The sequence below is a fragment of the Rhinoraja longicauda genome, chromosome 12 (genome assembly GCF_053455715.1).
Source record: "Rhinoraja longicauda isolate Sanriku21f chromosome 12, sRhiLon1.1, whole genome shotgun sequence".
Classification (NCBI taxonomy): domain Eukaryota; kingdom Metazoa; phylum Chordata; class Chondrichthyes; order Rajiformes; family Arhynchobatidae; genus Rhinoraja; species Rhinoraja longicauda.
Window position 1 is genome coordinate 54,652,612 of NC_135964.1, and position 18,264 is coordinate 54,670,875.

At 43.1% G+C, this 18,264-nt stretch overlaps 1 protein-coding gene across 4 annotated transcripts in view; it reads left to right on the top strand.

The window, feature by feature from the left end:
- Positions 1–18,264, top strand: part of u2af1 (U2 small nuclear RNA auxiliary factor 1) — a 45,645-nt gene that overhangs the window by 9,716 nt on the left and 17,665 nt on the right. For 2 of the 4 annotated variants that reach the window (XM_078408832.1, XM_078408833.1), the window contains exons 2-3: positions 7,853–7,940; positions 15,879–15,945. In XM_078408832.1, the coding sequence (XP_078264958.1) occupies positions 7,853–7,940; positions 15,879–15,945 (155 nt within the window). Of the gene's footprint in view, positions 1–7,852; positions 7,941–14,895; positions 14,963–15,878; positions 15,946–18,264 lie in introns of those variants that run through there. The other 2 variants (XM_078408835.1, XM_078408834.1) reach the window with 2 other exon arrangements.

Here is an 18,264-nt window from a genome sequence, read left to right on the forward strand (position 1 = left end):
AGGTGATTTTATATTTCAAATGGATAGTGTCAAATGCAGTAGTAGAGATTGATATGTCCTGTTCATAAGTGTCTGAAAAAAGAATTTGTTGGAGTGGGTGGGGAGTGGGACCAGCTGGATGGTTCTAGTGAAGAGCCAGTGGGCTGAATGACCTCCCTCCTTGGCGTGACCATTCTGTGACATGTTTAGGCCAACAATCACACTGCTGAGTATTTAACCACGCGTGTATTCATGTGCTCCGTTAGCCTATCCCCACTATCCTGGATTTCATTGTCTTGCCGCTTTTCTGCCCAGCTAACTACTGTCATCTGTAAATTTAACAATCGTATCTTCAGTGCCTTTATCCAAGTAAATTAATATACATTGTAAAAAATTGAAACAGCAACATCGGTTCCTGTGGCACATCACTTGCATCTTGCCAATCAGCAAAAAAATCTTTCATTTTCCTGTTTGCCAAAATTCTTCTGTGCTAATATTTCCTCCTGCACCATGAAATGTTATTTTCCACAATAATCTTTGACACCCCACCGTATCAGACACTTTCTCCCAAGTCACGATATTGTTCCTGCATTAGTTGCTTTTAGCCACAAAAGTTTAGTCAGATTTCCTGGAGGCGCTGAGGAGCAAGTTGTGAATGATGATGACTAAATGAAACTAGCAAATTTGACAGTGTGCATGGTTATCATCATCAAAATTTATGTAGAGATTTCTTTGGAAGTGTACATCGAAGTAAGCCTGAAGGTGGCAGCATAGATCCGTAAGGTGGTTAAGAATGCCCACAGAAAATTGTCTTGATTAGCTGTGCAGAAATTCGAGAGAGTGATAGAGGCATGCAACACATAACTGGGCTGGACTAATCAATGCTGGGCTGGACTAGTCAATGCTGGGCTGGACTAGTCAATGCTGGGCTGGACTAGTCAATGCTGGCGAAGTTGCTTATCCATGCTAATTGTATTTTTCCTAATTTGCTTCATAATCCCATTCCTTTCAATAGTCAATAGTCAATAGTCGTTTATTTGTTACATACACATAAATGTGTAGTAAAATGAAACATTACCCGCAGTTGAACAATAAGACCAATAAGATTAATCAATAAAAATGCAATAACACATACAATCACAACTAACACCAAACAAAAAGAAACATCCATCACAGTGAGTCTCCTCCAGTCCCTTCTCACTGTGATGGAAGGCCAGAATGTCTTTTTCTCTTCCCTGCCGTCTTGTCCCGCGGTCAGGCTGTTGGAGTTCCTAACCATGTACCTGTCTCAGTGGTTTTTCAAAAACTCGAGTTGTAGTTGCCTCTGCCTCCATCTCTGACTGATCATTTCATATACCCACCATCCTCTGCGTAAAGCTCCCCCTCAGATCTGTGCAGGTATATGGATTGGATAGGTTCAGACCCATCTGTGTTAATAAGTTAAAGGAGCAGAATTGGGCCATTCGGTCCATCAAGTATACTCTGCCATTCAGTCGTGGCTGACCTATCTTTCCCCCTCAACCCCATTCCCCTGCCTGCTCTCCATAATCCCTGGCTCCCATACTAATCAAGAGCCTATCAATCTCTGCCTTTAAAATATCCATTGACGGCCTCCATAGCCTCCAGTGGCAATTAATTCCACAGATTCACCACCCTCTGACTTAAGAAATTCTCCAATTTCCATTCTAAAAGTATGTATTTTTATTCTGAGGCTATGACCTTTGGTCCTAGACTCTCCCACTAGTGGAAACATTCTCTCCACATTCACTCTATCCAGGCCTTTCATCCTAAACTCCAGCAAGCACAGACCTAGTGCCTTCAAATGCTCATCATATGTTAGCCCAATCATTCCTGCAATCATTCTCGTAAACCTCCTCTGGACCCTCTCCAATACCAGCACATTCTTTCTCAGATATGGGACCCAAAACTGCTCACAGCAGGATGGAAATTGACAGCAAAGTTGATCAAGTGAAAGGTAATAAGTTCTGTGCAAGCAAAGTAAACAGTGCTAATACATTCAACAGTGTACTTACTGGAAAAAGGTGCGAGAGAGGCATCCTGACCAGAAGTAAAGTGATGACTGATCCATCTATCCACAGGGATGTGCTTTGACCACTGTGCCAGTTCCCTATAGCTCTCAATTCCCTGATCTTTCAAAAAATTATCTGTCTTACAATGATCTAGCCTCTGAGCCTCTCGAATAGAGTATTCTACAGATTCACCACCTTTATAGACAATAGGTGCAGGAGTAGGCCATTCGGCCCTTCGAGACAGCACCACCATTCAATGTGATCATGGCTGATCATTCTCAATCAGTACCCCGTTCCTGCCTTCTCCCCATACCCCCTGACTCTGCTATCCTTAAGAGCTCTATCTAGTTCTCTCTTGAATGCATTCAGACAACTGGCCTCCACTGCCTTCTGAGGCAGAGAATTCCACAGATAGACAATAGGTGCAGGAGGAGGCCATTCGGCCCTTCGAACCAGCAACGCCATTCAATGTGATCATGGCTGATCATTCTCAATCAGTACCCCGTTCCTGCCTTCTCCCCATACCCCCTGACTCCGCTATCCTTAAGAGCTCTATCTAGCGTTCTCGTGAATGCATTCAGAGAATTGGCCTCCACTGCCTTCTGAGGCAGAGAATTCCACAGATTCACAACTCTCTGAATGAAAAAGTTTTTCCTCTTCTCAGTTCTAAATGGCCTACCCCTTATTCTTAAACTGTGGCTCTTTGTTCTTGACTCCCCCAACATTGGGAACATGTTTCCTGCCTCTAACGTGTCCAACCCCTTAACAATCTTATACGTTTCGATAAGATCTCACATTTTTCTAAATTCCAGTGTGTACAAGCCTAGTCGCTCCAGTCTATCAACATATAACAGTCCCGCCATTCCGGGAATTAACCTAGTAAACCTACGCTGCACGCCCTCAATAGCAAGAATATCCTTCCTCAAATTTGGAGACCAAAACTGCACACAGTACTCCAGGTGCGGTCTCACTAGGGCCCTGTACAACTGCAGAAGGTCCTCTCTGCTCCTATACTCAACTCCTCTTGTATTGAAGGCCAACATTCCATTGGCTTTCTTCACTGCCTGCTGTACCTGCATGCTTCCTTTCAGTGACTGATGCACTAGGACACCCAGATCTCGTTGTCCATCCCCTTTTCCTAACTTGACACCATTCAGATAATAATCTGACTTCCTATTTTTACCACCAAAGTGGATAACCTCACACTTATCCGCATTAAACTGCATCTGCCATGCTTCCGTCCACTCACATAACCTGTCCAAGTCACCCTGCAACCTCATAGCATCTTCCTCACAGTTCACACTACCAACCAGCTTTGTATCATCTGCAAATTTGCTAATGGTACTTTTAATCCCTTCATCCAAGCCATTAATGTATACTGTAAATAGCTGCGGTCCCAGCAACGAGCCTTGCAGTACCCCACTAGTTACTGCCTGCCATTCTGAAAGGGACCCATTGATCCCCACTCTTTGCTTTCTGTCTGTCAACCAATTTTCTATCCATGTCAGTACCCTACCTCCAATACCATGTGCTCTAATTTTGCCCACTAATCTCCTATGTGGGACCTTGTCGAAGGCTTTCTGAAAGTTGAGGTACACCACATCCACCGGCTCTCCCCTGTCAATTTTCCTAGTTATACCCTCAAAGAATTCCAGAAGATTAGTCAAGCATGACTTCCCCTTCGTAAATCCATGCTGACTCGGAACGATCCTGTTACTACTGTCCAAATGCTCCGCAATTTCGTCTTTTATAATTGACTCCAGCATCTTCCCCACCACTGATGTCAGACTAACTGGTCTATAATTTCCCGTTTTCTCTCTCCCTCCTTTCTTAAAAAGTGGGACAACACTAGCTACCCTCCAATCCACAGGAACTGATCCTGAATCTATAGAACATTGGAAAATGTCTGAAGAAGGGTCTCGACCCGAAACGTCACCCATTCCTTCTCTCCCGAGATGCTGCCTGACCTGCTGAGTTACTCCAGCATTTTGTGAATAAATCAATTGGAAAATGTTCATTGGAACATTGGTTATTGCAAGAATAAATTAATTTGCACATGAGTTTTAAATGAGCAATACTGCAACTATGTTGACACAAGGAACTACCGATGTTTCACAGAAAAAAAGACACAAATTGCTGGAATATCTCAGCTGGTCAGGCAGCATCTGTGGAGAACATGGGTTGGTGATGTTTGGGGTCAGATCCCTTCAGACTGTTTGTGTAATTATTTCCACTTCACCATTCTCTCCTGTGAGTCTGACGGAATTTCTCAAATCTTCTCCGATCACAGATATGCGATTTGGCAAGGCATCTGAGGTTTTGTGTGCATGTATCAAGAGTCAGCCTGCAGAAACAGGGGGTAGTTAGGGTGGCTAATGGCCTTTATTGCAAGATATGGAATGTAAGAATAGAGGTAAGAGTATAAGCATAGTTTTCTTGTCTTTTATCGGGCACTAGTTAGACATGTTTCAGTAGTTTGGTTCCTCTGAAGGAATTGATAGATAAAGAAAGGTTAAGTAGGTTGGGCCAATACTGACTGGATCTTATTGAAGAGGGATTCTGCATGGAATAGCCAGGAAGGATGTGGGCGTATCCAGACCAGAGTCTCAGGAGTATGGATCACCCATTTCAGAATGAGTAGGAATTTCTGTGGGCATTATGAATCTTTGGAAATTGTACCTTCAAGTACTCTCCAGTGAATATGTTTAGAACATGTTTAAACCACATGGGATGTGGTGTTTTGGGTGAGATAGGGCAGCAATGTTGAGACCAAGATTGGAACAGGCATGATCTTATTGAATGGCAGTATAGGGTGCAGGGCTGATAGCCTGTGATTGCTCCTGCTTGTGTTCTGTGGAGGTTGAGGGCTTCTCTGAGCCTCAAGCACTGCCTTTAACACGCAGGTTTGGTGACAATGTGGGGCTTGGTGCCTAGTGAAGAGGGATAGTTTAGATTAAGGATGATAATCCTTGTCCTGTTGGGATCTTGTGATTAATAGATTTTGGGGGGGGGGGTCGAGATGCATTGGGAATTCTGAGACGGGAGAGAGAGTGCAGTCTGGGTCTATGCTATTCCTAGTGTGTATATGTTGCTCTGGATGCCCATGGCTAATGGTTGTGTATCAAATGTTGTCACAGCATTGTTCCCTGGGGACTGCTGCCATCCTCCAGTGTGAAGATTGACCAGAGCTGGTGGCTGTGTGACTGAACCCATACAACTGATGGAGACCCTCCACCGGCCTTGTGCACTTCAAACTGGCCTTCTGTATGGAATTAATCAGAATGGACAAGGTGGCCTGAATACCATCCAGCGCCTTTAAGTTCTTTGTGCCGAACAGAAAACCATAATTGATACAATATTTTGTAGCCTTGGTGTCCTGAAGTGCTCTGTTGCAAATTCTGTCATTTTGGAGCATTGTTGAAAAACCTTTATTAATCTAATCTAAAAAAAATTGTATGCAAGTTGAAGGTCCTGTATTCGCTTCTGCTTTCCATTTGGTGTAAAATGTATTATTTTTAACTGGTGAGGTTTGGAGCAATGTAATTATATCTGGAACAGAAGCTCAGTACCTTGCCCATCACATTTCCATATCTAATAATGTATCTGTTCATCATTACAAGGAGCTACAGTGTCCCCGTAGATATGGGATTTTTAAGCATGGGTGAAAGTCCAGTGGCAGCCAGCCATTGACTTGCATCGCTCCTGGGAAACCTATTGTCAATAGCCATGCATTCACGCATGTAACAGTAATGATCTCTCTCTGGCCTGCAGGGAATTCTTCAGTACTTCTTACTGTCATCTAATCTTGAACAAGGTGTTCCCTTTATCCCAACAGCAGGCAGCAAATAGAGGGCTGAGGAGCATGTGCAGGGAAAAGAGAAGGGGTTTAAGCAGTGCCTGCACAGCTGTTTGGCCACTTTCTGGCACTACTGTAGGAAACATTAAGTAAAACACAGTGCTGGAGAGACTGGGTCAGTCAGACAGAACGTGTAGAGGGAGGGAGTGGACAGATGGCATTTTGGATTGGGATCCTCCTTTAGCAATTATTTCTGTAGACCAGATTGGATATTTAGCAAGTGGGCTTTTTCGCGTTCTGATGAGAAGCGTCTTTGACTTGATGTTTCCACCATTTGTTTTTCACTAAAACCTTGCATTGATTTAAAGGTTGTCAATAGGTCATTCTCTTCTGAATGACTACATGATTTTTCAATATATATCACCTCACATTTTTGGTATCTTCCATGTAAATATTCGGTGCACTCTCAATATATTTATAAAAGTGCATTTTAAAATGGAGACACGAGTGACTGCTGGAATCAGGAGATGGATCAGCATCTGTGGGAGGGGGGAGAGGAATTGTTTGTTTCAACATTTCACTGGTTTAGTTCAATGCAGATTTATCATCCTTGCCTACTTTTCACTTATGCTGCGAAGAAATAAACTCTTGGTTTTTAAAATGCTCTTGGTTTTGATCTGTCTACTCACCTGGATATGCATGTTCCAAATAAAACATGCTGCCTCATTTGTCTGTTAAATTTAATTTGCTATTTACATTTGATGCAAATAGTTGTCATCTACAATGATATCTATCTATTCCCTGATTACCTTTATAAAACAATTGGTATAATCCATAAATTAAAAAATGTATTTGATGTCCAAGTCTGAATCATTGATATAAGTTTGGAACAGCAGTGGTCCAAGCACAAATGTAGTTACTTTGTGCTGCTTCCAATGACAGTTCTTTCTATACAGGAGCTAGAAATCCATTCTGCAATTGAGCAACAATTAGCTGTGGATTCTGGAAATCTGTCATGAAAACGGTGGTAGAAATATTTGGTGAGCTGAGCGGTATGTGGAGGCAGGTAGTTAACGAATTGGATCAATAGATATTCAATAGATATTTTTAAGGCAGAGATAGATAGATTCTTGACTAGGACGGGAGTCAGGGGTTATAGGGAGAAGGCAGAAGAATGGGGTTAGGAGGGAGAGATAGATCAGCCATGATTGTATAGAGGAGCAGACCTGATGGGCTGAATGGCCTAATTCTGCTCCTTTCACTTATGACCTTAATAGCCCTCCGTTGCTACAGGTGCAGCCCGGCTTACGATGTTTCGACTTGCGATATTTTGACTTTGCGATGGTGCAAACGGTAACGACCCATGGCGAGCCGCAGCTCGCTTCCAGCCATGTGATCGCGTGTATTACAATGCATTTTGACATATACTTTTGGTTTGCGATGGGTTTCTCGGAACGGAACCCCATCAGAAGCTGAGGAGCACCTGGCAAAGTGAGAATTGTGAGCAATTATATATTGCTGAGCGGAAGCAGGTGGACGGAATAGAACGCACAGGGATGGAAATGTTGATTGTCTCGCTGAAACAATACTTTCATTGCCATTTACATGGAATTGGGTAGCAGGAGCAGGCCATTTGGTTCTTCAAGCAAGCACTGTCATTCAATATAATTTTGGCAGATTATCCAAATACAGTGTGTACAGTTACACTGTTTAAATTGCATGCAGACAGGTACATGGAAAGGTTTGGAGGGATATGGACAGCTAAAGTCAAATAAATGCGATTGATCTTGGTCTCTCAGCTGAAAGGCCCGTTTCCATGATTTCTGACTGACTAAATGGCATGAGCTTCAGATCTTGTTCTGATGAGTAAAGGGGGTCACTGAGTGGAGGTTTAAAAGTAAACAATTCAGTCCTGATGCAGGGTCTCTACCTGGATTATCCCATTGCCTCCACAGATGCCAACTGACTCACTGAGGTTCTCCAGTGATTTTTTTTTTCTCTTTCTCTGATTCATTGGTGTACTGATAAAATATGTCCTCTTTAACAGGGTCAACTGTTCATTCTATTTTAAAATCGGAGCCTGTCGTCATGGAGACCGATGTTCTCGTTTGCATAACAAGCCCACGTTCAGTCAGGTGAGTCTGCCGTCAGTTTGGTGTCAATCTCTTGGTATTAAACTGTATCCCAACATGACTAAAGGTGGCCATTGCTTTAAGAGCTCTTCACTCAGCTATCATAAGAATCATGCACATTATTGGCACTGATCATTCTTAAAAGCCTTTTTGTCTTTTGTACCTGTCCTATTGAAATAAAAGAATCCTGGGTCGGTGTGCCTCTGGGACCGTGCGTTATTATTGCCGCGTGCCGGGATGTGGGAATTGTCAGAATCTTTCAGCAATTTTAGCTCTGAATCCAATGGTAGCTTCACGAGTGGCTAAAAGCTTCGCTTGGTTTTCCACTTCCACAATGGTGCCGGTGCTGTTCGATCAGGATGACCCCCCTCAACAAGCATAATTTGATTCACAGAGCCCAGAATTAGCCTACCTGCCTTGCCAGCTGAATCCACATGACATACAGTGTAGTGCTCCTGTTTTTCAATAGCACCTGATGCCCATTGTATTATCCAGTTAGTCTTGTTTTCATTTCTATTGACTGGGAAGCTGGTTCATCTAGTAATGATGTAGAACCAAGGAACTGCAGATGCTGGTTTACCAAAGAAAGACCAGTGCTGGATTAACTCGGCTGGTCAGGTAGCATCCCTGGAGAACATGATAGATAACATTTGAGGTCAATAGTCAATAGTCAATAGTCGTTTATTTGTTACATACACATAAATGTGTAGTAAAATGAAACATTACCCGCAGTTGAACAATAAGACCAATAAGATTAATCAATAAAAATGCAATAACACATACAATCACAACTAACACCAAACAAAAAGAAACATCCATCACAGTGAGTCTCCTCCAGTCCCTCCTCACTGTGATGGAAGGCCAGAATGTCTTTTTCTCTTCCCCTGCCGTCTTCTCCCGCGGTCAGGCTGTTGGATTTGCCACGTCGGGGCGGTCGGGAAACTTCAACTGATTTCTATCAGATCCATATCCTACTATATCCTATATCATAAGCTTCGTCACTATCCATAACTCTAAAATTTTGCCATTTGCAATTTACTAAGTTTGGAAACTAGGAACCATAGATGCTGGTTTACAAAAAAAAGCCCACAAGGTGCTGGAGTAAATCTGAAGTAGATCAAGTGTCCACCAAACAAAGATCTCATCAAGCCTTGGGACTTATCCACTTTAGTGATGTTCAAGACATCCAACACATGCCCGAGAATATCAACACACCTACGCCTAATCTCACCCTCAATAACGTCTTTCTTGGTGAATATCATGCACAGTACTCATGAAAAGAACAGTGGCAGCAGGTTTGAGGTGAGCACAGTGACCCGATTATGACATTTTTGGGTTGCTCAGCTTTCTTCTGACATTGGAGAAAGTAATTTCCACAATCCACGTCAACACCAATGCTTCCGGCCTTCGCACAATCTTATTGAAAAGATGAGTGGCTCCAGCGAGTGTTCGGTGGAAAGCTTTGAGATGAAGCTTTTAGCTGTTGGTGCTCTGCCTGAAATAGTTTAGGTCTTCTTTTTAATGCCTTCATTATAGAATTAGTTGCATGGTGTGGAATGCTGATTTAATTCTGTGGGACCTTGGGTCAGAAGGAGAAGGTTCTGTGCAGTATAAATGTGCATTGGGACACATCTACGTTGCCACATGGCAAATATATTTGCTTGGGAAGTTCTGGAGCTGTTATTAATGTTAAGCACATCCTAGTCCATGTCCTTTTATGCCTCTTATTCACTACATTTTCCTTCTCCACCCCCCAATTAAATGCTTTTTCAATATGAAAGCTCTCTTAATTCAATTTAACTTTGTTAAATAATTTAACTAAGTTTAACAAAGTCTGAAGAAGGGTCTCGACCTGAAACATCACCCATTCCTTCTCTCCAGAGATGCTGCCTGTCCTGCTGAGTTACTCCAGCTTTTTGTGTTAATCTAAACTTTTTCTTTTCTGTTTTCATTGATTTTCTTTGCCTTGCCCTTTTGCAGATTGAGAAAGAGCTGAATGTTTCACATCGGTCAGTGCTGCTAGTCCATCGCTGACATGTATCGCATTTTGTAATTGCACCATTGCATCATTTTGCACCCACGCTGTTTAAATAGCTGGAGTGGAAAGTTTCTGCTTTTGCCTTTATATGCACCATTACTGAATTAACACTTGAAACGCAGGTTTTTTTTTCCAGGCAACGGTTCAAAGAGAGGTACTAATTTAATGCATGTTCTCGTTATTCTGGGTGCTGCTGCTTTACAATGAATCTTTGGGTTATGGGTTGCATCGAGTGGCTGAGGGAGAATGGTTAGAGTGGTACTGAGATTCCTTGCAACATCCATGAGGTTACTCCTGATTGCAGACAGCAGGAGTATGTTCCAAATTTATCTTTAAAGTCAGTGGAATGTCATGTATCCACTTTTCTATACTCATAATATTTCTCCACAGGTTCTGTTATTATTAATGAGCGTCTTTTGCGGCCTTTGAATTCTGATTGCTAGACCATCAGTGTGAGTGATTATATCCTGATGACTTGACCGAATCTGAAATGACTAAGTCTTTCATTGTCTTATCAGTGATTACTTTTTTTGCGGGCTCTAAGCTTGTCCTGTTAAGTTGGTGCAAAACAAATTAAAATTTCATCCTGGTTGTTTTTTTTTAATTTTGCGCTTCTGTTTTCGAAGGGTTTTATGGGAATCTGCAAATCAGTCCGCCTACAATGAACTGTCAACTCAATATCCCACTTTACAATTCGTGGACCTGCAGGATTTATTCTCTGACTCTGCTTGTTTTATTTCTGAATTACTCATTCATTTCAGCAAGGATGCAGAGGCATTGCCTGAGTGGTGACTGAACAGTCAGGTCACAGCCTTGGATTCTGAATGCCATTTCTTCTTTTTTCCCTTTCTCCGAAAAAATAAATTTCCCCTGAACAGAGTGGGTTGCTGGTTTATTGCAGAGGGTAGTTGCTCACACTGTGTCTGCTGGTTTATCACAGAGGGTAGTTGCTTACACTGTGACTCTTGGCCCATAGCAGAGCTGACTGGGTTTAGGGTGACAGGTTTTCTTCCCTAATGCATTAGTAAACCAAATGGTTTGGTTGAGAATCCGATAATTTTATCATTGTCATCATTAGTGACCACTCATCTGGACAAGTGTCATGTGGATGTTAGCTGCCATTAACTGGGACCTAGAATATGAGATCAGGGAGATTGTGGTACAGGTTTATAAAACATAGGTGCAGGCCCAGCCTCCAAACTGGCAAGGGCACTCTACAGTTGCGAGAGTGTAGACGTGTTTGTAGGAATGAGGCTTGGGGTGGAATGTTTCAGTTGTGAGGAGAGATTGGCTAGGCTGGATTTGTTTTCATTGGAGCTGAGGGGGAACCTGACGGAGGTATACAAAGATAAGGGACGTGGAGTAGACAGAGTTTAATTCCCCCCCCCCCCCCCCCCCATCACAAATGTGCCTACAATTGCAGGAAATAGGCTTGGGGTGGGAAGTTTAGAGACAATCTGAGGAGGGGTTGACATATGAAACGCACTGCTGGAAGGGTTAGTGAAGGCAAATACGGAAATATCACATTACAGAAATGCAACACCAGAGGGCATAGAAGACTATGGACCAGGTTGATAGCTCTTGCAGTTAATAATGAAAATCCAAAGAGATTTCATGTACATAAAAGGGATGCAGTTAACAAGAGAGAGAATAGGGCCCTTCACCTCTGTGGATCTGCAGGAGACAGGCAAGGTCCTCAATGAGTATTTCTGCAATGGAGAAAGACATGAACACTGGGGAACTTGAGACAGTTAATGGAGATGTCTTGAGGACAGTCGGTATTATGGTCAAGGATGTTTTGGACTTCCTAAGGGGTATGAAGGTAGATAAATCTGGACCTGGTCAGCCTCAGCCTCCTCGCCAAAGAACTCGCACTTTTCTCACAAGACACTTTTCTCACAAGGCACTTTTCTCACAAGGCACTTTTCTCACAAGGCACTTTTCTCACAAGGCACTTTTCTCACAAGGCACTTTTCTCACAAGGCACTTTTCTCACAAGGCACTTCACTTCCCTCGACAAGGCCGCTCCCCGACAGGCTGCTCCCCTAGAGCAAGCCTTGCTTATATTAGCTGTTAAATTGATTAATTAGCCAATTTACCAATTTGCTAATTTAACTGCTCAGCCAATCCCCGCACTCACTCCTTCACCTGCCGCTCCTCTGATGACCTTGAAGGTACTGTAACAAGATTTAAGACATTTGACCATTTGCATGTATGGAAATGGTTTGGAGGATATGGGCCAAACGCAGGCAGGTGGGACTAGTGTAGATGGAGCATCTTGGTCGGCACGGGCAAGGATTAGTACAAATGTACTTAATAACCACCATTGAATGCTGGGCTGCTGGTTGTGTTTAGAGTTGTAGAGCTTTACAGTGTGTAAACAGGCCCCGTGTAGGAAACCACTGCAGATACTAGTTTAATCCAAAGATAGACACAAAAAGCTGGAATAACTCAGCAGGTCAGACAGCATACCTGTAGAAATGGAACAGGTGATGTTTCGGGTCGAGACACTTCAGACAGTGTCTATGCACTCCAAGGTTTTTTAACAAACCCTGTCTTTACTTGGCCTAGCCTATGTGATTCTACACATGTGTGTGTGGGTGTGTGTGTCCCCCCCCCCGGTCCCCCCCAGCTTACACTCGGGTTCCATTCCTGCCAACTGTTCTAACCTGGACAATTCACTTGTCTCCTTCAGACTTGTCTCCCTCAGACTTATCCCATGTGTGGGCTGTTGATTGGTCGGATGTTCGTCACCTCAGGGAACCTGCACCACTTGTCCATCATTCTTATTTGCCCTCTGACGTGACCCAGCAAGCCACTTAATTTTGAAAGGACAGGATTTTTTTTAAAAATCTGCTATTTCCAAATTCTGTGAACAAATAATGAAAGAAACTTTCCCCTGCTGCCATGTTGTGATTCATGTTTTGATTCTATGCCATTAATGGATTTATTTGCAAACCTAATAGAAGGGCCGTTATGTTGGCATGGGGTGTGTGCATTACTGGAAGTCACTTCTGATTCTCTGCCTCTGCATTTTCATCTGAATGTTGCTTTTCTAAATGTGTTACTGCATGTCCAGGAGCTTTTTATGGGAGACCAGCGTGGAGATGCTTGGTTACTTGAATCAATGCTTAAACATTCATATCTAAACAATGTTTCGCTAAATATAAATCTAGTAAGATATCCTTCAACTGTTTCAGATGGAATGCGCATGCATATTTCCTATCAGTTCTGCTCATGGGAACCTTTTCTAATGGCTTATCTCTACAAATTCATTGGAAATCATCCATTCATATTCACCTTTTGCTGGGAGAATTCAGATTTTTTTTCGTATAACACTGTTAATGCAGAAGTTAAGTTTGGGGCTAATAGTGCATTAACAGTGGTGGTGTGCAAATTCAGAGTAGCCGTTTTTAATTTCTGAAGTGCTTTATGAAACTGGTCATATGAGATCATCTAGGTGCTTGTGATTCAGTGGTGAAGCGGTCACTACTGACCAGTGCTAGCCATACAGTCCATAGTGGGCAAGGTTGAGTGATTGTGGTGGTCTGCATCTGATTTCATTTCCTGATGGGACAATACGATGATTCGTGAGAAGAAATTGGCTCGAGTTCATGGCTTGCGATTCTTATCCATTGGCCTTTCTAGGTGCATCGACATTGTTATTCACACATCAGTATAACCTATCTCAACAAGTTGCCAGAAAATTCTGCTAGTGAAATTGTATTGCCCTGGGTAGCTGTGCTATCTACAGTATGTTGACTTTGCGATGCATTCTGTGCCTGGAATACATGATGTTCCCATTTAAATTGAACATCATAATTTCTGTCTGTCTGAAGAAGGGTCTCGACCCGAAACACACCCATTCCTTCTATCCAGAGATGCTGTCTGTCCCGCTGAGTTACTCCAGCACTTTGTTTATCTTCGGTGTAAACCAGCATCTGCAGTTCCTTCCTGCATATCATAGTTTCCAGATGAGACTGGAGCCCCCAGGCAACTCCCAGTCTGAAATGCACCAGGCTACAAGGGAAGGGAAGGGAAACAGTCAGCTCCCCTGTACATGACAGTCAGCTCCCCTGTACATGACAGTCAGCTCCCTTGTACATGACAGTCAGCTCCCTTGTACATGACAGTCAGCTCCCCTGTACATGACAGTCAGCTCCCCTGTACATGACAGTCAGCTCCCCTGTACATGACAGTCAGCTCCCCTGTACATGACAGTCAGCTCCCCTGTACATGACAGTCAGCTCCCCTGTACATGACAGTCAGCTCCCCTGTACATGACAGTCAGCTCCCCTGTACATGAATTGTATAATTCCCAGCAAACCAGATCCTTCTCCTCCTCCCAACTCTCTCCCCGTCTTTATCTCCCAACCCCCAAAACCAACAGCACACACTTGCAGCAACTTCTCCGCTTTGAACCCTTGCGACGGCAGGTTAAGTTGCCGCAGATTAATGTTTATTTGCATGATCGTATCTGCATGCATTGCACTGGCCAAACAACTTTGCAAAGTTGATCTGTAGTGACTGTCCAGCCTACACACTGGGATGTGGGCTGTAGGAACATCATTGTCATTACTCCCCATACTGCTTATGTTAAAAACATTCACAGTTGATTTAAATTTAGACGATTTTGATTTTTGTTCCCATGCTTGAAGGGCAACAGAAGGCTGTCTCTAAGGCCATCCAAGGAACACAATGCGGATGCAAAATAACAATTTCCAGTTCATTTAAAGGTTTCTGACCACCTCACTGATACTCGCTGCAACTTTACCTCTCCACTGCCCTATTGCATTGAGCTGTATGCTGCGTAGCCTCATGAATGTAGCATTGTTTGTGATCGTGTCAGAGTTCTCTCCACACCGCAGTCCTTGCCATTATGTGCAGCAGCCAATGGGATTTCCTTTTTTTCTTCTGCAGACCATCTTGATTCAAAACATCTACGGTAATCCCCAAAATAGTGCGCAGACGGCAGACGGCTCACACTGTAAGTCCCGCCATCGGACATCTGGGGTTTGGCCATTTTGTAGAACAGTAGCTATCCGTCTCACCTGAATTGAGACCAATTCAAGCAAAGGTGAAGAGTAACCATGAAATTAGCATTAATCCAGGGCTTGATGTTCCATTCCCAACAAGCACTAGTATTGACATCTCCGTGTGTGTGTGTGTCTGTGTAAGTTGGTGCCATCTTTATGGGGACCCAGAAGTCCTCTTCCAGTCTCCATAGTTGGAGAAGCTGAGCACGATCAATTTGACATTAATGAAATGTCTCAGGAAACATCCACCCCTGGGTAGTGAGTGCCAAAGAGCAAGGGCACCTCGGCACTCAGTCATGCGGACAGGTAAGGTAAGTAGAGCCTTTCAGTATCATGCTTTGCTGAGATAGGCCAACAACTCAAGACCAGTATTTTGATTCCGCAAAACCTCAATTCTCCTTAAATTTGTGGGGATCTCATGGTATAAAATTACAAGTAGGACAGTTGTGACCGCATTGAGGGAACAAAGGCCCTGTGCCAGGGCGAGAGTCTGCCGTGTTAAAGCCGTTGTTAAATACAGTGGTCGTGTGGCTGCACTTCCTGACCTGTTTACAAATGAAATGCACTAGAAAGGCAAATGGGTTTGCAGATGGTGCACACTATAATGTGTGTTTGTGAGCTGCCATGTTTCAGGCAGATTTACTATTCTGAGTTGTGAGCTAGTGGTCCTGCTGCTGTTATATCTCCATAGCTTCACAGCTTTGTCAGACAAGTTCTGACGAAAAGGAAGACTCATCACTAAAGGGATTAACGTTTTCTTTTCAGCTCCCCATGCTGTCTACCCTTGAGTCAAAGAGTGTGAAATAGGTTTTAAGTTGAATTTTTTTAGAGATGTGGTGTCAAAACTTGTTACGTTTTGTATTTCAGACCATTGCGCTGTTGAACTTGTACCGTAACCCTCAAAACTGTACCCAGACAGCAGACGGTTTCCACTGTAAGTTAACAAACGCCGTTGCAGGTTGTCGAGTGTATTTGCAGTCAGGAGGATGTGTGTTTTGTCATCCTGTTCAGTACTTGTAATAATATAGCTTGAGAAAAGTCTAGTATGTGTGAACGTACAATTTTCTCAACCAGCTGTGTGAGTCAGGATGATATGGGGAGAAGGGTGTGTTTTGTTGGCAAAGACAGGAGCAGGAGACCAAACGCAAGAGCAATTGATGATGAGTGGAAAACCCTTCCAGGTTGTGGGCTTGTGTTTTGACTAAACTTGATCCAGGGGCTAGAATGTTGCACCAGATATCTTCGGATCGTGGTGCAGTCTGAGGCTTGGACCAGGGGTCACAGCAGAGCATCCGATGCAGAAGTGGTCCAGGTATTCACAAAGCTTTCTGTACCTGGGTTTCCTTTTGGTAGGGAGCAGGAAGCTCGGTTGCAGCGAGTCAGAAAATCTTTATTTGAATTGAAGTGGTGTGGGGGGGGGGGGGGGTGTTAATATAGATGAAATTGGGTAGGGGGTTCAACAATATCATTACTTTTTAAAGTAATAGTAGTAAAGATGAGAAGTTTTCTCCTGCTCATTGCAGTCTGAAATACTATTAAAAAAAATAATATGTACAGTTAAAGGCAGATGATAGAGATGAGAATTCCTGGAAAGTATCTAGTATGTTTTATAAAACAATTTAAATTGTATTCTACAATATAACAGATCTACCACACATCATGGCAGCCGCACAGATCTGATATTTTCCTAAAACCACAATCTGATTCAGTGTTTCTGGTACATGCTGATGTCTAGCTTCCCTGGTAGCTGGATTAAGGCCCCTTGCACTCTGGTGCCCTGACTTATAAATTGCCCTATCCGCACATATTGGTCACAAAGCAGGTGTTGGTGAATCTGAAGTTAGGAAACTCACAATCTATTGAGTAAGTGGTTATGTAAGGGCTATTTCCCATTGAATATCTGTAACTTGGGTTTCTAGTCAGGGCAGTAGCTGCATAAGGTGCGGACAGCTCTGGGTCAATAATCTGCTTGATGATTCCCTCCATGGAGTGAGAGAGACTGGACCAAAGGGAAGCTCAGGGTAGAACTGCTGTTAACTAACATGTTGGTATCTCCCATTAGGACTGGTACAGGAGATGGTAAAACTGATCATGCCTCTCGCGTACTATCCATGGAATGTGAAAGGCAGGATGTGATTAATAACCAATTAATACAAAGTTGCAGTGTCCTCGATTGACCAAGTCCATTTTAGTTTGATGTGACTTGTACTAATCGGGTGGGTGACATCCCATTGCGTCATACAGATGCATATTATAACACAAACTGGTCTTGTGTGCTAGGCTTTTATTGTGTGTTTCCATTGTCATTTTGCTACTTTGATGTTAGTTTTTAATTCTAAAACCTTGGTGTGTTTGTCATTATCTGCCCCCACACTGGCGTTTCCGACAGGAGGCTGGAGAGTTGAGCACTCATCAACACATGCTGACGTGTATGTGACCGTGGCTCAGATGTCTGTTCATTTGGGCAGTGGTTTAATTATTAAGTGGCAGGTTGTGACATACTTGTAGTATTGGTTAATGTGGGATCATTGGTCACATCCATTGCCATATACCTTTCAGCCCATCTAATTCATGCCAGGTGAAAGCTGCTGTCCAGCCAGATCTCACTTTACTGCTTTTGGTTTGTGTACACATCAGCTGCAGCACTTCTGTTCAATAGACTAATATTTTCTTAATGAGTTGAGAGCTTTTTTTCCCTCTAACATCCTTTCAGGGAGTTCTGGCTTCTTATTCTCTAGAATGGGGGGAATAAAGCTCCAAATGCGGTGGGGTTTTCTGCTAATTATTTTAAATACTGTCCCGCCTGGCTATTGACTGGTTGCTGCTCTGTCCATGCCTGAGATCATTTTATACGTTTGGTGCTGTTTTCAGACCAAAGAAACAACTGATCCTGTTGACCGTATCTGATGTGCTTGGGTCATTGCTGCATTCATGGAGATTGCTGTCCCTATCTGATAATCTTTGGTGATCATATTAGCAGGTGTGCTGAGCTAACTGATATTTCACACCTCCCTCTTACACGCTGACTCTCAACAAATAAAGAAAATTGGGATAAATGGGAGCATCAGTGGAGGATGCGATTCTTGTGCATGCCCGCCCCACCATTCAATAGGATCAGGGCTTACCTTTTATCAGCACCACTTTCCTGTGTAAACCCTCGTCTCTCAATTCCCATTGTATTGAAAATATTCTAGTCTCTACAGTTGTCTGTGCAGAGAATTCCAAAGATTCAATCTACATTCCTTCATCCTCA